At 39.2% G+C, this 25,403-nt stretch overlaps 1 protein-coding gene across 1 annotated transcript; it reads left to right on the forward strand.

Moving 5' to 3' along the window:
• Positions 1–21,702, forward strand: LOC114003095 (cytosolic phospholipase A2 epsilon-like). The gene is made up of 21 exons (XM_027749727.2): positions 1–72; positions 363–446; positions 2,319–2,391; positions 3,211–3,347; positions 4,159–4,290; positions 7,077–7,117; positions 7,563–7,605; positions 8,352–8,415; positions 10,078–10,244; positions 10,387–10,479; positions 10,844–10,881; positions 12,078–12,213; positions 13,644–13,780; positions 14,849–15,071; positions 15,738–15,852; positions 16,837–16,974; positions 17,458–17,565; positions 18,042–18,233; positions 18,763–18,929; positions 19,780–19,960; positions 21,102–21,702. The coding sequence occupies exons 1-21, from the start codon at positions 46–48 to the stop codon at positions 21,338–21,340; spliced, it is 2,535 nt and encodes an 844-aa protein (XP_027605528.2). The 5' UTR covers positions 1–45; the 3' UTR covers positions 21,341–21,702.
• Positions 21,703–25,403: the final 3,701 nt, after the last annotated feature.

The raw sequence follows: 25,403 nt of genomic DNA on the forward strand, positions 1-25,403 counted from the left end.
CATACAGACTGGAGCATTAGTGTTGCCTTCTATAAAGCAGAGAAAATGGGATCATCGGCCTATTCCCCTTTGGTAAGAGAAAATCAGCAGTGGGGCAGGAGGATCTGTTCGAGTGTCTTGGTTGAGATTCATGAAAAGCAAGTGCTTGGGGAATTTTGATCCTTAAATGTAAAATGCATCTACAGTGGGCAAATTTATTAGTAAAAGCAGCAGATAGATGGTCTTGGTGAGATGGAGATGTATCCTATCATGAAGAGTAGAAATGGTAGGGCCCCCTGATGCTGCCATGGTGTATCTGAGTAGAAACTGAAAATGACTGCTGGGTTTTATTACCGGTCCCTCTCTTGGCTCTTTGTCCCCAGGATCGATTCATCCGAGCAAACCCACACAGGAAGGTTGGAATCAGGAGGAGGAATCATGAAAGGCCATATAGCACTGAAGATGAGGTACTGTACGGTTGCATGGACAAAGCTGCAGGGTATAAAGGATGGCTGTGCTACCTGCAATCTTCCATGAGCCGTTCCTGTCTCTCCCTGAGTTTAACTGTTGTTGTTGTGAGAGGTGATATTTTTTTAACGGTTAAGGGAATATTTGTTTCTTCTGTGAGTATGCTCTCTAGAGTGCAGAATATTTACCATGACTTATGGATTGGGAAGGCAATGAACTTGTGGTTTAAATGCTGGGCAAGGAACTGGGAGAGCTGGATTTTAGTCTTGGTTTATTGTGGCATCATTACATGATGGTAATCATACCTTGTAACACCCAAGGCTTAGTCTTTAAATTGCTTTTCCTTTACTTTATGGAGGGATATCAGTAGATAAAATGGATTATTCCGGTGTCTACCACTTTTCTAAACACTAATTTTTATGAAGATGAACTGGTAAAAGGTGTTGGAAGGTGCTGAATATGGTACATACTGGATAAGTTAGAAATTGTTCTGTTTTCTGAGTAATGTCTGGATGAAAAGATGTTAAATAACTTAAAAAATAAAAATTGTATGATGTATTTTTTCCCTCCTGAGTTTCCTGAATCTGCTCCCCAGGTGCAAAAGTATGAGGCTAAATCTTTAATAGATCTGGGAGAACAGTGAATTCACTAACTGCTAGCACTATAGAATAATAATTAGGTTTATGTCTGCATATTTTCTTAGTACTTAAGCCATCTCATGAATGAGTTTTCTCCAAACTCCTGGACATGGGTGGTACTATAGCTGAGAATGAAACATTAATCCTCTGTATTTGGGATGTAAAGTTGACCTTTCAGCAATTCAGATCGTATACTCCTTTCATTCTCTGTCTCCAGAAACACTGCTGCCAAAAATTCTACTGAAGCTTTAGTGATTCCTGCTTTCTTGAGTTCTAGTTTTCTAACAAACCCTGGTTTATATACATATATCAGTTCTCCATGCTGTGTTAATGTGGTTTCATTTTGAATAATGAAGACCCTAGCTATGAATGACAGGTTATCTTTACTCAGTGTCACACAGTGCCAAAAAAGAGAAAACAATACAGCTTCTTCAGTCTTATGTAGTTTCAAATTTGCACTGAAATGCGAGAGCTGCCTTATAGGGAGCTGTCCTATATGTGAACTGGAAGAAATCTCTGATTTCGGCCTGCTTTGTGCTGGTATAACTGAAGAGTTTTGGAATCCTGTACTGGACTGTTCACTTCTAGAACTATTCTTGCACTCTTTTAGTCCTCTATTTCCTTTTAAGGGTCAGGTATTTTGGTATAGTGAAGAACGTTATGGTGTTACATACCCCTAGCCAGATTGGCCAGTAGCAGTGATATCTTGACCAGGACATTCTAATATGGAGGGTGTCTTGTCCTGTTCTGCGGAAGTGTTACGTGACAGATGGACAGCAGTCCCTGCTGGAGGAATGAGGGCATCTCGTCGTCCCCAGGCTGGCACACTGGGCAGTGCTTTGCTGTAATCTATTGCACTCAGCCTGAAATTTAAGCAGCGAACCCTGTAGTTTAAAAGTAGCTGGGCTTTAAATGGGCAATTATTGAATGACTTTTTAGGTGAAAACTATCTTGTGATATTTCTTCCTACTCCTTGCATGAAAACTTAACCTCCAAAACCTAAATCTTTAGACAACTGAATCTTAAACATAACTGGAATCTGACATGATATAATGTCAAATAAAAAGGAAGTATTTCTTCTCAGAAAATGTCTCAAATAGTTAAAATAAAAGCATATTCACTACATTAGTGAGAGATTGTCCTTTGTGATGCTGTGGAATAGGTTATGTTATTTATATCTGAGTTATTTGCTAATATTGCTAATAATTAAGGCTTTTTTTCATTGTTCTGCAGCTGGAAGTACCTCAGTTGTGCTGGCTTACTGTAACAATTATAAGCATGAGAAATGTCCACAAAGCAGATCTGTGTAAGTATCACTGATGGTCTGCTTATAGGTTAGCAAGAAAATGACTGCCATCTGATTTTAATGCTCTTGTGCACCTGTTGCTTGGATTACAATAATATCTCTTTTTTTTGGCTGAAGAAGTTGTATCTGTTTTAATTTTCATTTAAACTCGAAATAATCTAGAAAACAGTTAACAACAACTTCTATTCTATTTAGAATAGAAGTTCAGTGTTGGGAAAGTAGTTATCCTTCCCTTAACTGGTTGCTCTGTGATATTTCCCTTTCTCCTAACTCTTCAGTGCCCCTTTATCCCCAGGTTGCCCATTTCCCTTCTGAAAGGGGCATCTTTGTGAAAGACAGAAATAATCAGTAGTTGTGTTGGATGCTGCTGTGTTTGTCTCTTCATTGCTATATCGTTGTGGATGACTTCTGCATTACAATTAGAACCAGGTCCAAAAAATCCCCAAAATGAAATTCTTCATTTTATTTTAAAAAGAGACATTTCAGGAAGCGAGGTTGTACATAATTTTTTTTTGGAGCCTTGCAAATAGTTGAAAATAGGAGTAAAAATCACAAGAGACGGAAGACTTAGTTCAGTACCTTTGAAATGAAATATTTTGGCTTTTGTTATCAAATAGAATTAGTGCTTTAAATTGGCTTTTGTTTGGAACTGACATAAATGTAAATAGGAAAGTTAAATAGCTCTAACCCCAGAATATTTTCCTTTGTATCTAATGAAATACTTAGGACTTCTCAGAAGTTAATATTTTCTATCCCTGATTGGGCAAAAGAAATAATAACAAACTGCTGTACTAATCAAGCAACTTTTTGTTAACACAGGGAGCCAAACTGATTGCTATGTCAAGCTGTGGCTGCCGACAGCTTCATGTCAGGAAGCCCGGACAAGAACTGTACGCAACTGCAGGAATCCTGTCTGGAATGAAACTTTCCACTTCGTGATACAAAGTCAAGTAAAGGTGGGATCTGTGGCTATGATAAGGAGCAGATGCTTTCTAAAGGGGGCATCTTCACCTGCTGCGTGCAGGCTCTTTATGAGAGTCTTGAGGCTCACACAGCTTGAACTCAGTTACACTGAAGAATAGGATGGTAACAGGAAAAATGAGTGCAAGTTCAGAAGGTTATGGAACATTTGAAATAAAGCTGAATGCTTCTTTCTGTCCCAGAGCAGTTGTAAAAAACTGCTAAAATGTTTGTAGAGTTAACAGAAACAGATGAGCAGTCAGAGTGCAAGTGATACAAGGCCTAGAGAGAGGGTCAGCATCTTATGGTATAGTAGTGCTGCATCTTCTCATGCTGTTATGGGTATTCTGAGCCTTGAGGGACTGCAAGGGAAATCCCTACAATTGAAATCCAGTTAAAAGAATTTGTTCATGTGCTTTAACTTCTATTTGCAAAGGGCTAAGTTTTTTCCCTTTTTTATTACTTTTTGCTGAAATGTCAAAATTTCTCAAGGTGGTAACTGTGAATCCACAAAGGATCTGACAAACAGCATGTTCTGTCCAGTGCATGTTACCATCATGCCTGTCACTTAATGCTGCCTGTCCTTTGACCTCTTGTTCATTGCCAGATCTGATGACTTACCTCTTCTAAGGTAGCCCCTGACTCTGCAGTCTGAGCCGCAGGGGCTGTGAGCTGAGCTCCACAGTCTCAGGAGTCTGTCCATGTTGAACAACATGAGGTCTGCAGGTTGGCTCTTACTAGAGCTTCCTTTTGGGCTCAGCAGCCCCAGAATATATATTTTACCTCCTTCTCTGCCTCTCTCCTCAGAACATCCTGGAGATGACAGTCTGTGATGAGGATATTTTTACACCAGATGATCAGCTTATGACTGTTCGCTTTGATGTAGCTAAAATCCAACCTGGAGAAAAAATTCACTTGAATTTTGAGTTGAATGCAGAGGTGAGTGGACAGATAAAATAATACTCTTGCTCAGAATTTTGTCCCATTAAAGTTGTTCTCACACAGAAAGACTTTGTTAAACAGATTTAAATACAAAGTTAAAAACAGAGAGAGCAAAAAATGAAGAAGCTGATGATTAGGGATCTCATTGCTGTTGTAGGAGACTGACAGGGGTGGGAACAAACCTGACCCCTTTCAGGGCAGCTAGGGGGTATTTTCTCTCAGCTTCATTAGGAATTTTGTCCTGCTCTTTCAGATAATGTGCTCGGTAATGAAGCATTTCCTAATGATAGTATCTTAGGTTTTTTTTCTCCTTCTGATAAACGACTTTAAGAAAAAAGTCTCAGCAACTCTGTTTATGCTCTTTTGCTGTAGGGTTAAAAATTTCTTTTAGAATGGCTGAGCCAGCACAGAATGGACAGACCTTGATGAATGAGAATCTCATCTGTATTTTATTTTTTCTTCTAGGTCAGTGTCTGACCTAAGAGTTTTACTTGCTGCTTTTATCTCAAAGAATATTGTGTTTGATTGTATTAAACTGGAGATAAAGAGTATCTTATTAAATTTTATGTGGGTGAAGTTGCTAAGAGGACAGGTGGAGAAATCAAACTCATCTTTTAAGAGAGCAGAATACATACTCAGATTACTTTCTGAAAACGTAGCATCTTCTCTATTTGGAGGGTGTGTAGTAGTGGAACTTCAGGGCTTTTTCATGCCTCTGACAAGGGCTTCAGTTTACAGTTCCTAGGAACTGGTGTGCTCCATTTATTTCTAAACCACTGTGTCAGGTTCTTTGGAAAATCCTCTTGCCTATTTTTTGTATTACTATGGCTTTGAAGAGTGTTTATTAACTACTCTTCTAGAAGGCCAGTCCTTACTAAGGATTGCTTAATAAACCTGTTCCAGCTGGCTACAGCCTTCCTTAGAAAAAGCCTCATGTTACTGATATTGTTTGAGGTGTGATTCAAGCCGTGAGTTTGCTCTGAGGCATGTGCTGGGTCTTAACCCACTGGTTTAGCAAGGTGGAAGTAGGGGAGGTCAGACAAAGTGTGCTGTGTCTCAGGAATGTCTTGGTCAAGCTGTCCTTCTTTGAATCATGATGAATCGATGCCTATGAGGCATCACAGATTATGGTCTGTACGTGGAGTTTTGGAAGACTTAGGATTATTTTTTTTTAAAGTGACTTAGTAATGGAACAGGCTGGGCAACCTTAATAATAGGTTGTACTGACACCTCTGCCCATAATGATTTCTTTCATCTATCATCGTATCCTAGAAGAAGGGCTGAGGAGGTCAGATGGGTAATGTCAGAACAGCAGGATTGCTTTGCTGTGCCTCTTGCTCACTGTGACCTAACAAGTCTTTGCATTTTTATGCTCTGGGTTTTTCACCCACAAAAACGTGACTGGGACTTAATAGAAATATAATTTGTATGAGTGTGTGTAAAACATCATAATAAGAGTGGGAACATAAGGAAAGCACTATTAGGCAAATATTCTGAGCCATGGTCTTCTGAACCTTGTTTCTGCTGTTCTTTGGACAAGGTTGAAAAAGACTGTTGTTGAGTTTGGATAGTACAGACTGGTCACAATCTGATACTTTATACAGTCTCTCTTGCATCCGTGCAAGGTGACTGCTTTCTAAAATCTGTGTCCCAGCCTTCTATTACAGATTGTTGCAAACAATCTAATTCTCATGAAACAGAAACTTTGGGAGAAATTAGCAAGCAGAATCATCTGCTGCTGGGTTACATACCACAGATCCAGCCCTCAGAGGAGCCATCAGAGATGTCTCCTTCACTGATGTGAACTAGTAAATACAAATTTACTCTTCACCTTTACTGTAGTCATGATTTTACCATGGCAGCTGCATTATCACACTTGCCTTCATTTTCACAGTAATTTCACAAAGTTAAAGTATGTGTGCAGCCAGACAAAAGCAATATTTTGCAGTAAATGTTAGTTGTTCTGAATATGAATGAAAAAATGTTGCCATCACTTGTCATAAAAAGATTTATATCTTCCAATAATTAGTGTTTTCCTCCCTGTGGGTGATATAGAAGATCTCTCTGATACATGTTTTTTGTGTGATATTTCCTGAATTGGCAGTATCCCATACAGCAAGCAGCAAATGGCTGCAGTGAAGTAATACAGTTATTCAGTCCTTCTTGTGTTGTTGATGTGTTACTTTCTCTGTTGCTATTCTTGTTCTTATATTCTTCCTTCTCTTTACTCTTGATTTGTCTCTCATGAGCTCTTTCCCTGACTCCCCTTCACAGCTCCAGTCATCTCTTTTCTTCCCTTCACCCTGGTGGTTTTTAGTTTCCAACTTGGTCCCTTCTCCCACCTTTTTTTAATATTTAATCACTATACTCTGCAAATTATTTTGTTTTAACCCAGACACACTGCTCATTTATTCACCATACTAGGTCCATTCATTCTTAAGTACGTTCTACATTATTCACCTGTTATACCTCCCTTTCTTGGCATTGATTGACTCATGTCTTATCCTACTAATAAATGCATAATGGGACCTTCACTCCCTATTCCGTGATACTTAATTCTCTTCCTTTTGTGGGGAGAGCTGGTTGGTAAACAGTAGAGCGGTGGGGAGACTTGAAATGAAAGGGTGGCCACAGAAGACTCCATCCATTTACATTGTGATGTAGAGAGAGTGGGAATAAAAAACCTTTGCAAGAGAGGGTTATAAAAAATTCATCAGAGCCCTATCAAAGGAAAATATTTTTTCATTCATTTTCTTTAAATTAAAAATAAATCTCATTTTCAGAACCAGGAAGAACTAGAAGTGGAATTTCTACTGGAAAACATGTGAGTAAAGCCTAAATGTTACAGAATTTGTCATCAGAAAACTACATTTTTAGAGAGTGGTAATGCAGCACTGGGAAAATGGCCCCATGTACTGGTGCTCAGACATCGTATCTCAACATCTTCCCATGGTTGCTTTTCTCTCCTGAATTTGGTGAAATCCTTCCTTGAGTGATAGTCTCATTTATTATTTATAGCTGAGAGAGAGTGTTTATTTTGTAATTCAGCCTAAGGAGAGATGATACTGATCAGGAGAGGTAAGAAAGAATGAGTGTCCTTGGGAGGTATGGGACTGTGACCTGACAGTGACCACGAGAAAGAGGGGAAAGATAGAAGAGCTGATGGTACTTGACAACTAGAAAAACTGAGCTCAGAGAACTATTTGCTTTTAAAAGCTTATTTTTTATATACCCACTTTTAAATAAACCTTTTCGGTTTTGCTTTTCAGCCCAGGGGTATCTGAGAAGATCATTACTAATGGCGTACTAGTGGTAATTATTTTTATTCTAATGTTCTTATGATAGGGCAGAACTGAAGGATGTGGTTGGAATAGCTATGCCTTTAGGCATAGCCTTTATTCTGTTTCAGATGAGACACAGGTGTGGTTGTGAAGTTTTGAATTTGTTTGGGGCTGTAGTGCGTTCTGTGTTGGGAGAGACTTGGACCAGCACTCTGCCACAACGCCAGTGAGGTGCTCAGTGTTGACATGGCAGTAACAAGGAAACTTGGTAAGGGAGTGAACCAATGTGACTGCAAGGTTGACTATTGAATGTCTACCCTGGAGTCAAAGGTTCTATTCATACCATGTCCAAGTGTGTGATGCTCCTTTGCTGCTACTTCCCCTTATGCAGCAGCATCTTGGGAAGTTTCACCTTCATCCAAAAGGGTATTAAAGTACAGGCCCATCAGTCCAGTTGTTCTGCAGAGCTGTAGGTATCCTTCAGCTCACTCTTCTGTAGATAAAATTTAAAGCATGGCCTAGCTAGGGAGAAAAATTTCTTGTGTTAACTTGGGAATTGAATGGTATTTAAATGTAGTGGGACAGATCTCTTATTATATTGGCTCCCTTGACAACAGTATTGCTTGCAGTATTTATACAAGATAATCCGCTTCTACAATTTCTTTATGTCCATAGACTATCATGGCTGAGTGCAGTGTTTCTGTAGGATCCCTAGGTCCTCAGTGAGAATCCTGAACTGTTTCTGTGACCAGTGATTTTATTGCTTATCTTTTCCAGTCTCGCGAAGTTTCCTGTTTGGAAGTACATGTGAATGAAACAAAAATGAAGAACTCTTACACAGGTGAGGTTACTGATTTAAATTGTTTGTCACTGCTTTTTATGCTATGGGAAATGCAGCTGAATCTAGATAAATACTTGATCTGTTTTAGTCTCTTTTGCATCAGAGCTGCTTGGGGATTGAGGTGTTTCCTGAATTACCTAGTTGCTAATAGTGAGAATCCTCTGAAGACAACATAACTGTGTAGCTTAAGGGAAACTGTGAAGGTTCTCCCAAGGCTGGGAGACTTGGAGACATCACTGCAGTGTGATGGAACTGAGATATTGTGGTGAGAACAGAAAGCAAAATAAGGGAGACACAATTCTCAGGAGGGCAAAGACTACAGTGGAAACTCAGGCAGTGTGAATGCTGCTAGTGGCGTCCACTGGTTTAACACATGCTCTCTGTCACTTGGCAGGGTGTCAAAAATGAATGGTTTAGATTGCTTAAAGAATCAGTGGCAAAGGTATCAGCTAAAGCAGGTTTAATATAAATTTGCAAAAGTGCAAGAAAATTTGATTGCAAGGTTCACTCTATTACTTACTACATACATGAAACACACAAAGGAAAATCAGATTAGAATCAGTCTAAAATTATTTATGTGGAGACTGGGGATGCAAAAGGCTAAAGATGGAAAAGGGTAAGGGTGCCAAGGAGTGAGGGAGACCCTTCCCTTGAGTCGTGAGGTTCAGAGTGGACCTCCTTGCCAAACTTAGTCTCAGACTTGATCACAGCTTATCCCTAAAGGATTTAGTGGCACTTAATCATTATCTAATTTAACATTTACAAAATGATTCAATAGCATTTGCTGTAAGCACTAAAGTAAGTAATTTAATTATGAGTGTAAGATGTTAACATTCATACTGCACCTGCTGTGGGGTATTTAAATCAATTCACACATGCATGCACACAAATAAGTATGGACAAAGGTACCTGTTAAAAATTCTCCCGGAGGTCAGTGAAATACTTACGGTCAGATGCCTTTGCATCTCTCAGTGGGTGGAAGATTGAGCCTAGAGGACAGATCGGCCTAGACCCTATTGCCAGCTTTTGGGATCAGTCCTCTAAGTATCACTAACTTGAGAGCTGGAGAAGGCATCCTGCTTAGATGGGGATGCTGGTGCAGCCTGCTGCAGTCCGGGTGAGTTCAAAAGGCCTCACTTAGGACTGTTGTTTATAAGGTCTCAAGATGATTGGCTTTAGCCATCATTCAATTTCCATCCTGGCCACCATCTGTGTCAGTAGTTAGCAGAGTTTTCCTTGAAAAGTCCAGTAACAATAATATTCTTCCACCTGGGCTCTGATTCAGACAAAGTTAAGGTTCCAAGGCTGCTTATTAGACAACAGCAGTTTGTTAGGTGACAGAAGTTTGTGGGAACAGTGTTTCTGATTAGCTCAAGGGGAGCTTAACTGCCCAAGAGCATCAAGGCTGAGAATTCCTGAGATAGTAGCAAGGCTCCAGGAAGAGGGAGGAAGAGCAGGGGATGCACAGGGGAGAAGCTGCCTATGCACTGTGTGGTGCAATGCTGCACCAGCCTTCTGCTTTATCAGTCTGGCCCTTGTGCACACTGCTTAGGGGGGAGGAAAAACATTGCAGTCCAAGACTGAAACTTTACTTGGGACATTTTTATTTCTTATTTTTCAGGGCTAGTTAACATCTCTCTGTGGTTTGCTTCTTGTTCTTAGGCAGAGATTTCACGTTCACAATGAAAGGATCCTATGAAGAAACCCAGGATGTTTCCATAGGTCCTCACTCCAGACGGGGAAGCAGTGAAACCACTAGGTTCCACTATATCAAGCACAGTCAACCCAGACTGCTCATGACACTGCCAAAAGAGCATGTTTTCTGTTGTGTATGTTTTGCTTGTGGATGGTGATAACACTTAAAGTAACTTTTGGGAGAAGCATCATGAGTTAACCCTTCTCTGGTATTTTTGTACCTATGGTTTATAAATAATTTTCTCCTTATAACATTTCCCCCCCTATTTATTTCAGCATGGCTCAGCTAGAAGGGGAATGGGTGTAAGTAGTCCCCTGGCTGTGCCTCTCCATTCCCTGGACTTGGGAAAGAAAGTGGCAGTCATGAGAGTGAGTATCCTTTGACAGCATTTGGAATTCTTTCAACAAGTGTAAACTATATGTGTAATATCTGGTCGGGTATTAATTTTTTTATTAAAAATATACTAACTGAATTATATGTATGTTCAGCTCTGCATACACTTGGAAATACAACTGTTATTTGAAGAAAAAATAGGATAGTCAGAATTACTGATTGGTTTAAAAGTATTTTAAAAGCAGGATCCTAGTGATGATTGTGTGCTGAAGACCTAAGAAGACATCAAAGATATATCATTAAACTATATATTTGAATAATTACTAATACTGTAAAACTTGCTTTTGAAAAATTTCAGTTCTATGAAATATTTATAGTGTTTTCATTCCTGATTTTCAGGGGGAATCTTATGAAGTGTCTGTGAACGAGGAAAATGGGTAAATCTTTTATTTCTTTTGAATGATTACTTAGGCCATCTCCTATCCTTTCATAATATCATTTTTAGATGAAAGGAAGCTACAGGTGGGTTCAATCCCTTAGTGGGCTGTTCAGTTAAGAGTTGGACTCAATGATCCTTCTGGGTCCCTTCCAAGTTAGAATATTCTGTGAGATTCCTGGTCTTCAAGTAGCTCATTTCAAAACTAAGAATAAAGATAGTAATTGGTTAAAGATGGGGGAAGGGTTCATAAGATGATGCAAGCTTTTGAATTGGTTGATAAGCGCTTAGAATAGAACAGGTGGTAGCTACTCATGGGGTATAACCAGTCACAATGTTTTTCCTAATGTTGGTGCTTTGTAATTTTGATACTTAAGAATCCCTGTCTTATAACCTTTACCTATAATAGATACACCTTTATGTGTAACACATTTCTGACACGTTTCAATGAAACACATAGACACTAAATTTATTGACTGACTTGCAGACATTTTCTGAAGGGCAACATTACCCCCTACTGATGACTTAGCTACATTGCAAGCCTTAGTGGCAGGTGGATGATAAACAAGAGATTTCTACTGAATTCAGAGAAGAGGCAAAATAATCTTTTGGTTGAAAGAAACCCCTGAAACAGTAGCCCTGTGAAAATATAAGTTATGGAATTAATGAAGATGCACATGATATTTATAATAATGTACACACTTAATTAAGTGTGATATTAAGACACACACTTAAAAGACATCTTCTGACTGAAGTAGTTGCAGCACAAGTTTTTTGTAGAGATAAGCCTAACTTGATATTAGGGTCCTTTTGCCTAAAGTGTGTTAAGTTTAAATAACTGCTTACACTCTCTGTGTGCTTCAGGAAACATATACATAGCAAGAGAATGTGAAGAGGTGTCCAGATATCAGAGCTCAATGTGAAACAGCTTGAATTCAGTTAATTTCTTTGGCTTTAATAAGCAGATAATTTTATTTATTTAATTTCCTTATGATTGTGTGAAATAGTTCAGGACATAATTTTGGCCTAAAATCTCCACAGGAAGGCAGAAATAGAGTGTCTGACATCCATATACCTTCCTTCATTTGAGCAGGAGAACCTTCATGTACAGGGAAGGATCCTTTCTTTAAACTGGTTTATTGTTATTGCTTTAGAAAAGGCCTGCAGGTAATGTCTTGTACTGCTCTTATGCTCTAGTTGCAAAAATTTAGATGTGCGGTTGGGGTTTGATCTATGTGCAGAAGAGCGGGATTTCATCTGTAAAAGGAAGAAAGTGGTTGCTGCTGCTCTGAAAAATGTTCTTCATCTAGATGAAGACCTGCAGGAAGATGAGGTATGAGGGACAACATCTTGGGAACTTGAAGCATTATGATCCACTTTGAAAGAAGTGGATATGATGTACTTGAATGAGTACCTATATAGCTCTTCCACATATTCTAGACTACATTATGTAGGCCAGATTGTCATTTGCACATAAGACCATATCCAAGAATTTTTGACACAGAGTATGAAAGAGGAACTCTCAGGAGGCTGGTTATAGCTCCTTTATTCTCTGCCAACCTCCATCCTCACTCAGGGGCACCCAAAGACCATATTTCTTGACATAAAGGTATATACATACCAAGTATATACATACAAGTATAACCAAGGTTGGGGAAATTTGATTGCTTAGACTGAGACCATTTCTCCTGTTTGGTACTTTTCTCTGCTGCTATATAAGGCTTATAGAGGAAGGCTGCAACTCTCCCGTAGCACATTGGTATGGTAGCATCTGTCTTATGTGTTTTTCACTGTTATCTCTTGCTTCCTCCTCTCCTGGGGATCCCTGAACTCAGAGGTAGCTGCTGTGTTACTGGAGGACAGTAATCTGCTATGGGGCTGTGGTGCTTGAGCAGGAGTCCGAGAGAATGTGCCTGTGTGGTATTTCTTCCACTGCTCTGTTTGAGTCCCAGCACATCCAAGCCTTGATTCTATATGCAGGACAGCATTTGTCAATCAAGTCAAAATGCTCATGAACTTAAATAACAAGTAGAATAGAACTTGTTATTATTAAATCAGAATAAAGAGCTATCGAGTCATATTAATTAAAAAAAAAAAAAAAAAAACAAACCAGAACCCCAAGACACATGGTAAAATACAATGAACACAAGACTAAAGGTAGTGGCATTATATGATCCTAAAACTGAATATTTGTTGTCTCGGTTTTTGATAAGTGCTACCTATGGGGAAAAGGGAGGATGTCTAACAGAATTGCTGCATCCTTGAGGAAAGTACAATACCCATGGCATTAGTATCGGGGAAGGTGGAGGTAATTTGGGTTAGAAAGATGGTGTTAGATCTATAAAGCTTTGCACCATCTGCCTGGAGAATAGCAATGTTGCAGGGGAAGAAAAAAATATGCAGGCTGCTTTTGCTCTGCTCCTCTGACCTCAGTTTTTAAAACCTCACATTTTAAAATGTGTTTTGAGGCAAAAAGATGAGGAAAAATTAAAAATATTGAGAAAATCTGAAAATAGATTATGCCATACAAGAACCATACTTAGAGCTTCTGACTCACCAAAGCATCACTGATCAGGAAAATGCTTTCAGCATACACTAAGTCCCACCAAAGTTTACATAACTCAAATACACACCTAGGCACTGCCATGAAGAGGGTGAATTAAATTAAAACCTACCTGAATCAGGTGTTGCTGTTACTTTTTCTGCACGGCCATTACTTCTCTATTTCATCTGGTGATGATCACCTCTTTGTGTGTTGAGCAGGTGCCAGTGGTGGCAGTTGTGACCTCAGCAGGGGGTGTGCGATCCATGACAGCTATGTTTGGCAGTCTTCTGGCTCTCCAGGAGTTAGGTGTTTTGGATTGTATCTCATACATCAGTGGTTTATCTGCCACAACATGGTAAGGAAAGTTGGGCTTGTGCTTGCCTTTTGTGTTAGCAAAGTGATAACCTGGTGGAACATTTGCCTTGCTGATGAATTAACCCAGCACGATGCTTGGCTTCCTTTTGGCACTCATTTCATGGGACTACTTAGTAGTGCTGTAGCCCTTATTTCTTCTAGTTACAAGAAACAAATTGAATGAAAACTACAGTATTTCTATAATTGCACTGAAGTGTTTACAGAAACTAAAAGAAAAAAGCACAAGCCAGGGTGGTTTACCTGTAACTGTGTTATCTAGTTGCACCAAATCTTCGTTCGTGAAGCCTAGCCATGATGAGTTGCACGTTACACTTCAGAAGTCCTCCTGTAGTATTTGTCAACTCCTACACATCTCTGAAAAGTAGACTTTAAAAGAAAAGCCCTGAGAAATATGGAATGCGGTGAATCACCAGAACGCTCAGTGCTGACTGCCTTGCACAACTAGGGGGGTTGAGGGATTTAGAAACATTTTGCCTCTGGAGGGCTGTTCTAAAAAGATACATGAGACAGAACTAGAACAAGTGGTGTGGAGATGAGAGGGGATGACTGGAATCTGCCTGAGCTCTGGGAACTGACAGCTCAAGTCTGGCCCTAAGTATGCCAAGAGTCTGAGGTGACCCACCTGCTGCATGCCCAAGGAAGGGGCTCTCACACTTGGCCAGGGCAATATTCACCGCCGAACTCCAGCTTAATGTTTCACACAGCGTCTGATGCAGCTGAGGGAGCTGGCCTCAGACAGAAGCTGTGGGTTGAACCTGGATAATGAAAGGCTAAATCTAGTAAAAGCTTGTGTTAAGTTATTAGTGTTGCTTTATTACCCTTATGATTCTGATAAGAAACAAGCTAGGATGATTTTGAACGTATCTGTGCAGCAAAAAGAAATCATCGTATGGTCTAAATTCTGCCTGAGCTTTGAACTGCTCTTCTAAGGTAAAAGTTGGAGAGCAAGAGCCCTGTCTAGCCTGAAAAAAACCCAACTCTGTGTGTAATAAGCCCATTGAATTGTCATGTACCCTGTCATGACCCACAGTATCTTTCTTCTATCCAGGACCATGTCAAAGTTATATGAAGATGCAAATTGGTCACAGAAGGATCTCAGAGGGCCAATTAGTGATATCAGGAAACATGTGATCAAGAGCAAGCTGCACTGTTTCTCATTGGATGATATGAAATACTATGAAAATGAGCTTTGTGAGAGAAAGCAAGAGGGGCATAAGCTGTCCTTTACAGATTTATGGGGGCTCTTCATTAATCGTATGCTACATCATCAGGTATTTTATATTATATATATATCGTGTATTCCAGAGGCTTTCTAACTTTCCATATCTAAGGTTCTGGATTCAGTTACAGGAGAGGTTCTCAAGACTTCTGAGGGGCTCGTTCTTTGGCTTTTTAGAAGAATAACAGCACAGTAACACTAAAATGTAAGCATCTAGGGTAGATGTCTGAGCATATAAAAAATTCAAAATGTTAAGGAAACTGATTTTTCATCTTTATTTTCAAGTCAAGTGATCATTCTAGTAACACATAGAGCAAAGATGGCTCTGACAGAATGAAGTTCAGGCACAGCAATATAAACCTATATGAGCAAACAAAACCGTATTGAAGGAAATGGGTCCTGGTTGACTTTTCTCTGCAGCACCTCCAAGACAGCTAAATATTTTTTTTTCCTTAAAGCAAGTCATATCTTAGTGACTGTACAGACAAGTTTCTCACATTTTTACCCTGTCCCTGCACATGACAAAATTCCCATGAGCATCAGTGATAGTGCTTTGGCGAAGGGTTGTGGCAGATAACACCTGAAGACATTTGTGTGGCCAAACAACTGAAGTTGTTGAAGTTTAGCAGATATTTCATTGACAGACCATACTTGGATACTGTATTAGATCTATGCATCATATTCATCTTTTACAATGACTTCTGTTCTTTTTAAACAGGAAAGTACTCAAAAACTCTCAGATCAGCAACTAGCAGTAAATCAGGGGCAGAATCCACTGCCTGTATACCTGTCCCTCAATGTCAAGGATAACTTTAGCACTTTGGATTTTAAAGGTAAAGATTATCATACAGCCTTCTATACCTCTAAAGAGTTTCCTTTTAAGTCTGGTTAGATGCCAAAAGCTTTTACTATAAGTCCAAACCAAAACACCTTTTAAATAATTTCTTTTCCTCCTGTCTTCATACCTGGTTTCTTACTTGCATGAAAAATATGCATCCTAATACTGTGGAAGGAAGATACCCGTGCTGTAGACACTGCTCTGTGAGAGATGGACATGCCTTTTGCTGGCAACCTTGAGAGCCACCACTGCTGCTCTTTTTCTCTCTTGTCCCCACCTACTCCTCACAACCCCTTTTAGTCCAAGAGAGCTGTGAAGAGGGAGGAAGAGGGTAAAGAAGGGAGAAGAAGGGAAGATGTGGAGAGGCGTGAGAGCAGGAGGCAGCTCCCAGCAGCCAGAGAGGATCTGAGGAGGGATAGCACTCGGTGCCCCGATCAGTGATCCTGATCAGTATTCCCACAGTGTTTTCTGGCCCAAGTGGAGCAGGAAGCCCTGCAACTGAACCTGATCATCTGCTTTTAGGCACATATGCAGTCCTAGTCTGTTCAGCCAAGGTTTTTTTGAGGGGAGGGGGTTTGGTCAAAGTTTTTTAGCCTCACAGGCTGTGATTTTGGTAGTCTTAAGAATGAATGGTAGCTGGTGTCATTGCTGACTCAGAGGAACTAAAAATGTCACATCTTGTGCAGGGCCTTAGCAGTCAGCCCAAATTTTTGCTTCCTAGTGCAGAAATGGATCCGAACCCCAACCTGAATGGATTTTCACAGTGTTAGTGGAGAAGGTGAATTTGGCTTTTGCATTCATGTATCTAACATGAGCATGTAAAAGGTCATCTGTTTGTTTCAAAACATGGTGGTTTGAACTGTCTGTCACCACCATGGTGAAGCTATAGGCCTTGACCTTCCAGATTTTGATTCTTTAAGCTGCTTTTTACACGTGTTCAGGTGGCTGTAATAAATCTGTTTTGATACCTTATTTGCAGAGTGGGTGGAGTTCACACCTTTCGAGGTCGGACTCCTGAAATATGGGGCCTTTGTTCGTTCAGAAGATTTTGGTAGTGAGTTCTTCATGGGTCATCGGATGAAGAAGATCCCAGAGTCCCACATCTGCTTCTTGGAAGGTAATTTGCTATCTCCAAAAAACATCACCTTTATAGTTGGCTACACAAGAGGTGATCTGCAAGTAGCAGCATTTGTACACCTGATAATGTATCTAATGTAATTTCAATCTCAAATGAATGAGCCAAAAGTGACAAAAAAAGAAACAAATTCTTGAGGCAAATGTGATTAATTTGCTAAACATCTTAGGTTAGACCAAAATAGAACATATGTATACACTCACATGTGCACATAGACACACACACGAGAACCAATCATCTGAAATATTTAAAATCACAACCTGACTGTTATACACAGCCAAGTTTCTAAAATGGCCTGGTCGTAAGCCAGATATTATGGGAAATGGCATGGCATTTGATATTGATGTGAGAATTCATAGTACTTAATAACTAAACCAGAAACTGAATCCAAATAGATTGCCATAGCTGTGCTCTAAAAATTCAAGCGAGTATTAAGTATGACACTTTTTTTTTTTAATTTTCAAGGCACATGGAGTAATATATTTTCCCAGAATTTTATGGATGCTGTCTATCTCTCGGGTCATTCGGAGGATTTCTGGCACAGATGGATCCGAGACACTGAGCATGACATTGGTTAGTTGTTTAGATTATTTTTCTCTTGTATCTGCATGATCTTCACACTTCTCTGAAATGTGAAACCTCACATTTGGTAAAGAGCTTGTCTTTGTGTCCTGTTTCTGGGTTAGGAGACAACAAGCCCTTGGGAATGAAGGAAAAGCAGGAGAGAAACAGTTGTGCTGGAAACAGGAAAAAACATTGTGCTGCTCACTGTGCAACATCCCTGGGGAGTGTTGTTAGTCACAAGAGGGTTACCAGAAGCCTTTTAGGGAGGGAGAGGCCAGACAGGGAACAACAAGGTGATGGCGTGACACTGAAATGCACCTCTGCCCAGAACACTGTGCATGATGGCGCATGCACTCAATCACAGATGGGGCTAGTGGCCACAGTGGTTTGGCTGCCCAGCACCCCTTTCTTTGTTGTTATTAGTATCAGAGAAACATTCTAAGCAAATGCAGACTTACACCCTCTTCTTCTTCTTTTTCCTCCAGAGGAGCACCCTGCTCTGCCCAAGAAGCCTCATGAACAGACAACTTGTTTATCCATTCCCAAAGGTTACCCTTCTAATACTCTTCGAGAAATGATGACTGGACGGCCAGTGGTTTCAACTTACCATAATTTTCTCAAGGGCTTGCAGCTACATAAAAAGTATTTAGAGAATGAGAGCTTTTGCATGTGGAAAGGTAATAGTAAATTGGTTTAGATGTATCTTTGAAGATGTTTTGAGTGCTGGTACTTGCTGAGGACAAATACTTGATAAGTTTTATCATAAAGGCGAATTTTGATTAGTATTATTTGATTAATATATTTGTGGAACTAGTTTTGTTGAACCTGAGATGATTTACTGCTGATCTTGTTTCTGTCTTGGAGAAACCACAGTAGGCTTGCTTGAATTCTTCCTAAGAAAAGCCATGAAAGAATGACTTGCAGCTTCCATGGAAGTAGTGGAATAGCCACAAATTTATACCAGTTGAAAAAGCGGCATAACGTATCATTTTGAATGAAGCCAAGTCTCAAAACTGCTCCCTCTTACTGATCTCAGAGTTGAGCTATAGGCGCTAAAATTATGTCAAAGACAAATATTTAACTGTGGGCTTTGTGTCAAAGACTAATACATGTGGACTGTCTTTTCTTTCTTCCTTTGCGATGCTAATTTGGAAAAGAAATGGACTTGGTCCTGCAGTAATTAATAATACAAGTTTTGACTTTCAGATACAGTGCTGGATTCTTCTCCCAACCAGCTAAATGAAACGGGTGACTACCTCAAACTGATAGATACAGCCTTCTTCATCAACACCAGCTGCCCACCCATTCTGAGGCCAGAGAGAAAAGTGGATGTCATTCTGCATTTAAATTACAGTGGAGGATCACAGACTCTGGTGATGTTTTGAAGCAGTGATTCTTTATCTGTATGACTCCAGCAGCTGAATAACCACCACAGCTCCCCCCCCCTCTCTCTCTCTTCCCCCTCGAAAATTGTCTGGTTTTAATTAAGTTAAATGATCATATTAGTGATACTACTCAACACTGTGACCATAATGTTTCTATCAGGACTGTTTTCATTATCATACTGGGACATACACATGAACACAGATACAATAGAAGTTCACAGATGTCCTATTCTATGCGTCTCTGCAGACTGTCATTCTGGTACCAAGTTCCACCATAGTTAGTTAAATAACTTTTACAATGTAATTAGTTAATACATAATTTTGAAATTTTTGAATGAAAACTTGGAATTTTTCTTTTATGTGTGACTCTTGGTGTTGGCATAAGTTTCACCCAGGCATTTATTTTGCTGTTTGAAGAAACTTGAGGGGCATATCTGATTGAAATGAATGCAATTTATTTGTAAGAGGATTTGAAGACATAGATTGTTAGATGCACTGAATGCAAACATTTAAGAACCTGTCATCAGAGATGCCATGCGTAATCAAAATTTCCCTACCCAAATCCTCTAAATCACAAAAATGCTCTGAATATCACATAAATTTCAGAAAGCAATAACCTTGCTTTGAAAATTTAAAGTGTTAGCAAATCAACCAAATTTTTATTACCAAGGATCTATTAAAATCAAGATGATATGCTTGTTCCAGTGCTTACTTAGTATTAGTTATAAACATATAAACCAATCCCAGATTGCCTAGTGCAGCAAAATAACAGTTATGGGGCTTGGTAATCTTATTTCAACCTCTCTTTGTGTTGCAACTCTCCTCTCCGTTGAACCAGCCGCTGGACCTATTCTCAGAGTACTGTTTGGAGCATGGTATCCCATTCCCCAGCACAGAGCTGAGCCAGGAAGACCGGGAACATCTGAAGGAGTGCTATGTGTTTGAGGATAGCTTGGAGGCACCAGTCTTGGCCTTTTTTCCACTGGTGTGTGATACTTTCCAAAAATACAAGGCACCAAGTAAGTTAACAGCATTAATAATTTTTTGAGGTTGTCACATCCAGTTTATTCATTGAACTTGTTCCTCTTCCAAAACAGGACACTTGCAAGCTTCTGAGTTGGCTAAATTAGTGTGTTCCCAGTCCTGTTGTGATGCATTTAGTGTTGGCCAACTAATCGGGGATTGGACTGAAGAGATTCAAAATTAAAAGCATGAATACCTATACCTTGAGGGAAACCCCCTTATCTGGCAACTGAAACAGTTTGTGTTCCTTTGATATTAAAGGAGAAGAGGCAGATACTAAGTTATATCCACTGGTAGCTAACACTGTCACCAGACAGTCTTGTAAAGAGATATGATATTTACTTGGTTAACAAAGGTAGAATTTCTCCTATTATTTTTTTTTACATAAAAAAAGAATTGAGAACAGAAAGCGCTGAAAACATATGATGGAGCAAAGGCTTTGCCAGGGTAGCAAACTGCTTTGATACTTGTAATTTTTTAAAAATTGCTGTATTGTTTTATTTAGTTCAGCAATACAAGAAATTTGTTTGTTTCACCAGAAAAAAACCCTACTTGGCAAATTCAGTTACAGTTTATGAATACTTTTGCATGGCTCAACTCCAATTTTTTTCTTGCTAATTTTGTATGATCCAGGAAACTTTCCTCAAAAAATGAACAGAAATCCATGTATCAGCTTATTGCAAAAGACCTCATGCAGTTCATCATTTTATGTATTCTGCTGCATGTGCTTAAAATCTCAGCCGCCTGAGAGGGAGGATTCCCAATCCAGGAGCTTCCTGGCATAATTTTCTACCAGTTGGTAGATAAGAGCTATCATCTCAGTACTCAATTGGAAAGTTAAACATACAAAATTCCAAATCTTAAAAAATGAAATATTCTGTTGCAAAACTTTAATTTAGAGAGGAAAGCATTTTACATGGAAAAATTGTTCAGTCGGTCACTTCTGGATCAGCTATAACTGTAGTCAAACAGCAAGCTTGTATATTTTGTTAGTGCAGCAGACATAGTACCTATGCAGTAATTAAACCTTGAACCATTTTCAGGAGGTAATTCAGTTTCGTGTGTCTGTAACTGTGTATTTTGCATTGCTCAATAGCAGTTTTCCACATCAATAACATTGCTGTGTTCCTATTTCAGATGTGGAGCGCAGTCCCACAGAGATGGAGCAGGGAAGAGTAGATGTGTCCAACTGTACTGCTCCGTATGGCACTGGTCTGCTTACGTATAGCGAAGAGAATTTCAATAAGCTGCTTAACCTGTGCTGCTACAATATCCTGAATAATAAACAGTTAATTCTTCAGGCTTTGCAAACTGCAGTGGAACGAAAGAAGCGATTTAAAAACTATTCATCACCTCATTCACATAAATTCTCTTAAAGTATATTTTGTTGAATCTCACCAGAAGGAGATATGCAAATGTTTTGGTACTGGACTAATGCATATTAATCTGCTGCAAGCTCGCAGATGTTCATGATGGCAACAAAATTTGATATGAACTCCTTTGACTTCTGCAACAGTGTGGTGGTCAGTGTGTAGCTGCTGCTACAATTTTATTCCCACTGCCTTCCAAAGCACAGACAGGGGAAAGTTTATGAGATTTTCATACTTGTCTTAGAAAAATGGTTGCTTAAGAAAATGTATTTAACTGATCATTCTTAGATCTTTGCTGTTGTCTGTAACAATATACATACATTGTAATAGCTATTGTTCAAATACTAAGTACCCATGCATAATCTTATTAAGAAGAAGAAGAGTTTTATAGCTACAATCATTGGCGTATGGTTTTTTTATTAAATTCCATGGACTCAGCTCAGCTAGTGAGTTGATCTGGGGAAAAGCTATTCTTGCTTCTGATACCAAGAAATCAAATATTGAGGGAACAAAGAGCTTTTTTAAAAACCTCTGAGGAAGGATGAAAGAAAAACTGCCACTTCAACCGTGGAAGATGAAAAATGGAAGGAAACTACTTTCAAGAGTGCAGATGACTCGAATGATAATATGACGTTTACTAGTCCAAATACTGGTATTTGAAAATTCCGAGGTATTTGTTTGGTAACATGGAGTACAGCACTTGGCTTGCATATATTTTCATCAGCCCTTTCTGTTCCCCTTTGTGGTCATCTCATTCAATACACTGGCATGAGTATATAAAAAAAGCAAATCCATCTGTATATTGCAGTATGTCCACATTACCATAGGACCATGACATCTTCTTTCCTTCTCCTGTGTCGTGGTCAGACGGTAATGGGCTCAGTCATCTGGTCTTACAGGTCTCTGCTTCTTAAGCAAGAGGTAACATTGTTACCCCTAAGACAGCCCTTTTCTGTGCATTAGTTCAATTAACAGGAGATATCACTAGCAGGTGTCTGTCAAGCTTTGCTGCAATACAAATTAAACAAACAAAGTCTCCTTTCATAAGAGGAAACTGTTGGCAGTAACCTTTGCGTCTCATTTTCATGAATCTAAAGTGGTCAAGTCCAACAACTTTTCTTTTTTCTCAGTTACTGATAAATCTTTCTTTTCCAACTCTGCTTTCTTAAGAAGAAAGCCAGTTTTTCACCTTCTTTTCTTGCTCTTGGGTAGGGTAATCTGATGGTATGTGTCACCAGCAAGACTGCAATAGTTTTCTGTAAGCAAAGAAGAAAAGGAAGATGTCACTCTGACAGCTCAGTTATGTTTGTAAGTTTATTTTTAAACAGTAATGAAATGAGGGTTTAAAAATGTGATTAATTCCTTTTGCAAAGAATCTTTTAAGTATTTTAAAGATTTTCAAGATTTATTATCAGAGCTCCAGGAAGATCTAACAGAGGCAGTACACTTTGTGCCTCGTATATTGCACTGACTGGTTTTTGGTGGTTGCAACACTTGGCGCTGAGCCTTCAGCTTTGCTCACCCAAGGTGTGGTGATGATGTGTGTTTTTGGCAGCAGATCCAGAAAATTAGGATGGCTTAAAATGAGCTGAGGAAAGGGAGTCTGTTTTAAGAAATCTGGGCCTGTTGAGTAAGCCAGTGAAAAACCTTAGGCTATCCAAATGGTCTAGCTTAGCATCTCAATATTTTGACTTGAGGGAAGTCAGAAAAATGCTGATGTTTGTGTTAGGACCTGGCTCCAAGAATTTAACACTACATGAGACTAACGCTTTCCCTGGGAGACCCGAGCTCAGTGGTCTTACTTTGGTATCTTGTGAGTTTCCTCCAAAATGGACTCATTTGCTTTCTTGTGTGGGGAAGGAAAGGCTTCTTTTTACATTCTATTAAAACCTGCTCATATTGTTCACATTGCAGCAATTCCTCGTCATCTTGCCTGTGATGTGATGGTGAAAGGCAGCATAAAATGATAGGGGAAGAGATGTTTGTTTGAATGACTTGCCAGCTATTCATCAAAAATAACAGAGGAGAGACATTCAGTATTACTGGTGGTGTTTTTTAAGGAAGGAGCTGAGGCTTTGTGACATATCAGCTGGATTTTTCAGAGTGATTCAGCATTGATGTAATTGCTCTATTTAAGATCCAGGTAGGTCAGCAACAATTTCTTTTTTTTGAAAACACCTGTTTGTGACCTGTCACACAAGCTCTGCTAAATGTAGTGGCATGATACTGGAAACAATTAACTGTAAATCTTTGTAGACTCTATTAGGGCTCACACATCTCTCAGGCTGACTGTGGATGAAGTTACCCCAGCTGGTAACATGAGGTTACTTCCTGATATTCTGAGAATTGGTTCAGATTGAAATTGGCTCTAGATTTCCCTGTAAAGGTCTTGGACTATGTGTCTTGTCATATTTATGACAAACTAATTACTGGGTAATTAGCTGACACAGGCTGGTGCTGGTGTTCCTCACACCTGTGGTCTGATGGGGGTAGGGCAGCAAAAAAGCTGCTTGAACAGTGCTTGAAATGTTGAATGAACCTGTAAAGGTCAGGCAACCTCTGAGTGTTCCTGCGAAGGCAGAGAGAGGTGCTGCTGGATGCTCAGAGCTACAGAGCACAAGGAGAGGCAGAGATAAAGGTCTTGAACTACTACTTTTTGAGACAAGGATTGGATTTGAAATTCTGTTGCAACAAGACTGAAGGGAGGGTTGCATGTATTGGTAACAGATGGGCCAACACTTTGGTGATGATTTTTGGATGGTAAAGCAACCCAATTGCTTCATCTGAGTGAGTAGGAAGAGCGAGATTTTATCTCTCTAAAACATATTGAAGGCATGTGGAATTGTTTTAATCAAGTTTCTCAATAGTCTTTTGAAGGCAGAAGTCCTCCTTCATATATGTCATAATCAGAATAACCTCTTAAGCAAAAACATAATACCCTCACCCCATCGGCTAGTGTGATCTCTCTCTTCAATGACTGATTTTGCACTTTTCATTCTCATGAATTTAAATTCAGATTCAGATCGAAGTTCTCTCCTGCTTAAGAATGGATAAGGTTTTTTCAGACTTTTTTCCTCTAACTTATGCCCTCTGTCACCTTCTCCATGAATACTTTTTCAGGAAGTCCTTTTTGCATCTAATGTAATCTTATTTTTGAGTTTATGTGATACAAAATACTGTTGAGTATTGAAGAACAGGTTTTCTGAAGGTGAGTTATGTAGAGACATGAAAATAAAATGCCAACATATTAATGTGGAAGTTATATATATATATATAACCCCATATAAATATATGTGTATGGGTGTGTGGTTTTGTTTGTTTTCAGTTTTGGGTTTCTTTTTTCTTGGTTCTTTTTTTTTTTTGTTTTTCATACCAGTGAGTTGCTTTAAATTAGTGTCAACCAAAAATTATCTGGCCAAAGTTGAATTTTTCAGAGTTGGAAATCTGACACCATGGGGAGGGAAAGTGACACTTTTCATCCATGGTAAATCTTGTCTGTGGAGATTATTGAGCTTAGGTCCTTTGTGTAACTGGAGTTTGACTTGAACTGTTTGCTTTTGTTTGATTGGCCCGATTAGGTCTTTGTGGATTTTGTAGCTTGTGGAAACATTAAAAAAAAAAAAAGAAAACAAACTGAAAGGCGATACCCACAGAATATCTGACACTATGTTTGTTTATTTGCTATATGTGTTAATTCTGAGTAATTATTTTCTAACGTGACATCTGGCTATCATTTTTTTAATGCCTCTAGAATGTTTTTTGGATATTTACCCTTCTTGTTACATTCAAAGTTTTTAAATGACGACCACTCCCATTGTCATCCCAAGGGTGGTACAAGGGTTCTGTTCTCTTGCAATAATATGAAATCCCCCATTAGTCATACATTTCTGTTGTCCTGCATTTCCAGAAGGTGACAAAGTGGTATATAAGGTAATTGTGGGATATTGAAAGCAGGTGTTATTCTTACCTGCAACCCATTGCAGTTAGATATACAATTATCTGAATGTCATGTTGGGTGAATTAGTACTTGCAGCAGGCTAGTTTAGGTGAATTTTGACTGCCTCAGATC

Source organism: Pipra filicauda, unplaced genomic scaffold (assembly GCF_003945595.2).
Source record: "Pipra filicauda isolate LSUMZ 115617 unplaced genomic scaffold, ASM394559v2 scaffold6_size6359152_pilon, whole genome shotgun sequence".
NCBI classification, from domain to species: Eukaryota; Metazoa; Chordata; class Aves; order Passeriformes; family Pipridae; genus Pipra; species Pipra filicauda.

What these genes read in the sequence shown, in the direction of transcription:
- LOC114003095 (XM_027749727.2), top strand. Translation starts at nt 46, where the DNA reads ATGGGATCATCGGCCTATTCCCCTTTG. An exon ending in AGACACTGAGCATGACATTG is followed by an intron (nt 17,566 to 18,041) that starts GTTAGTTGTTTA and finishes TTTTTCCTCCAG; the next exon opens with AGGAGCACCCTGCTCTGCCC. An exon ending in GTGGAGGATCACAGACTCTG is followed by an intron (nt 18,930 to 19,779) that starts GTGATGTTTTGA and finishes CCGTTGAACCAG; the next exon opens with CCGCTGGACCTATTCTCAGA.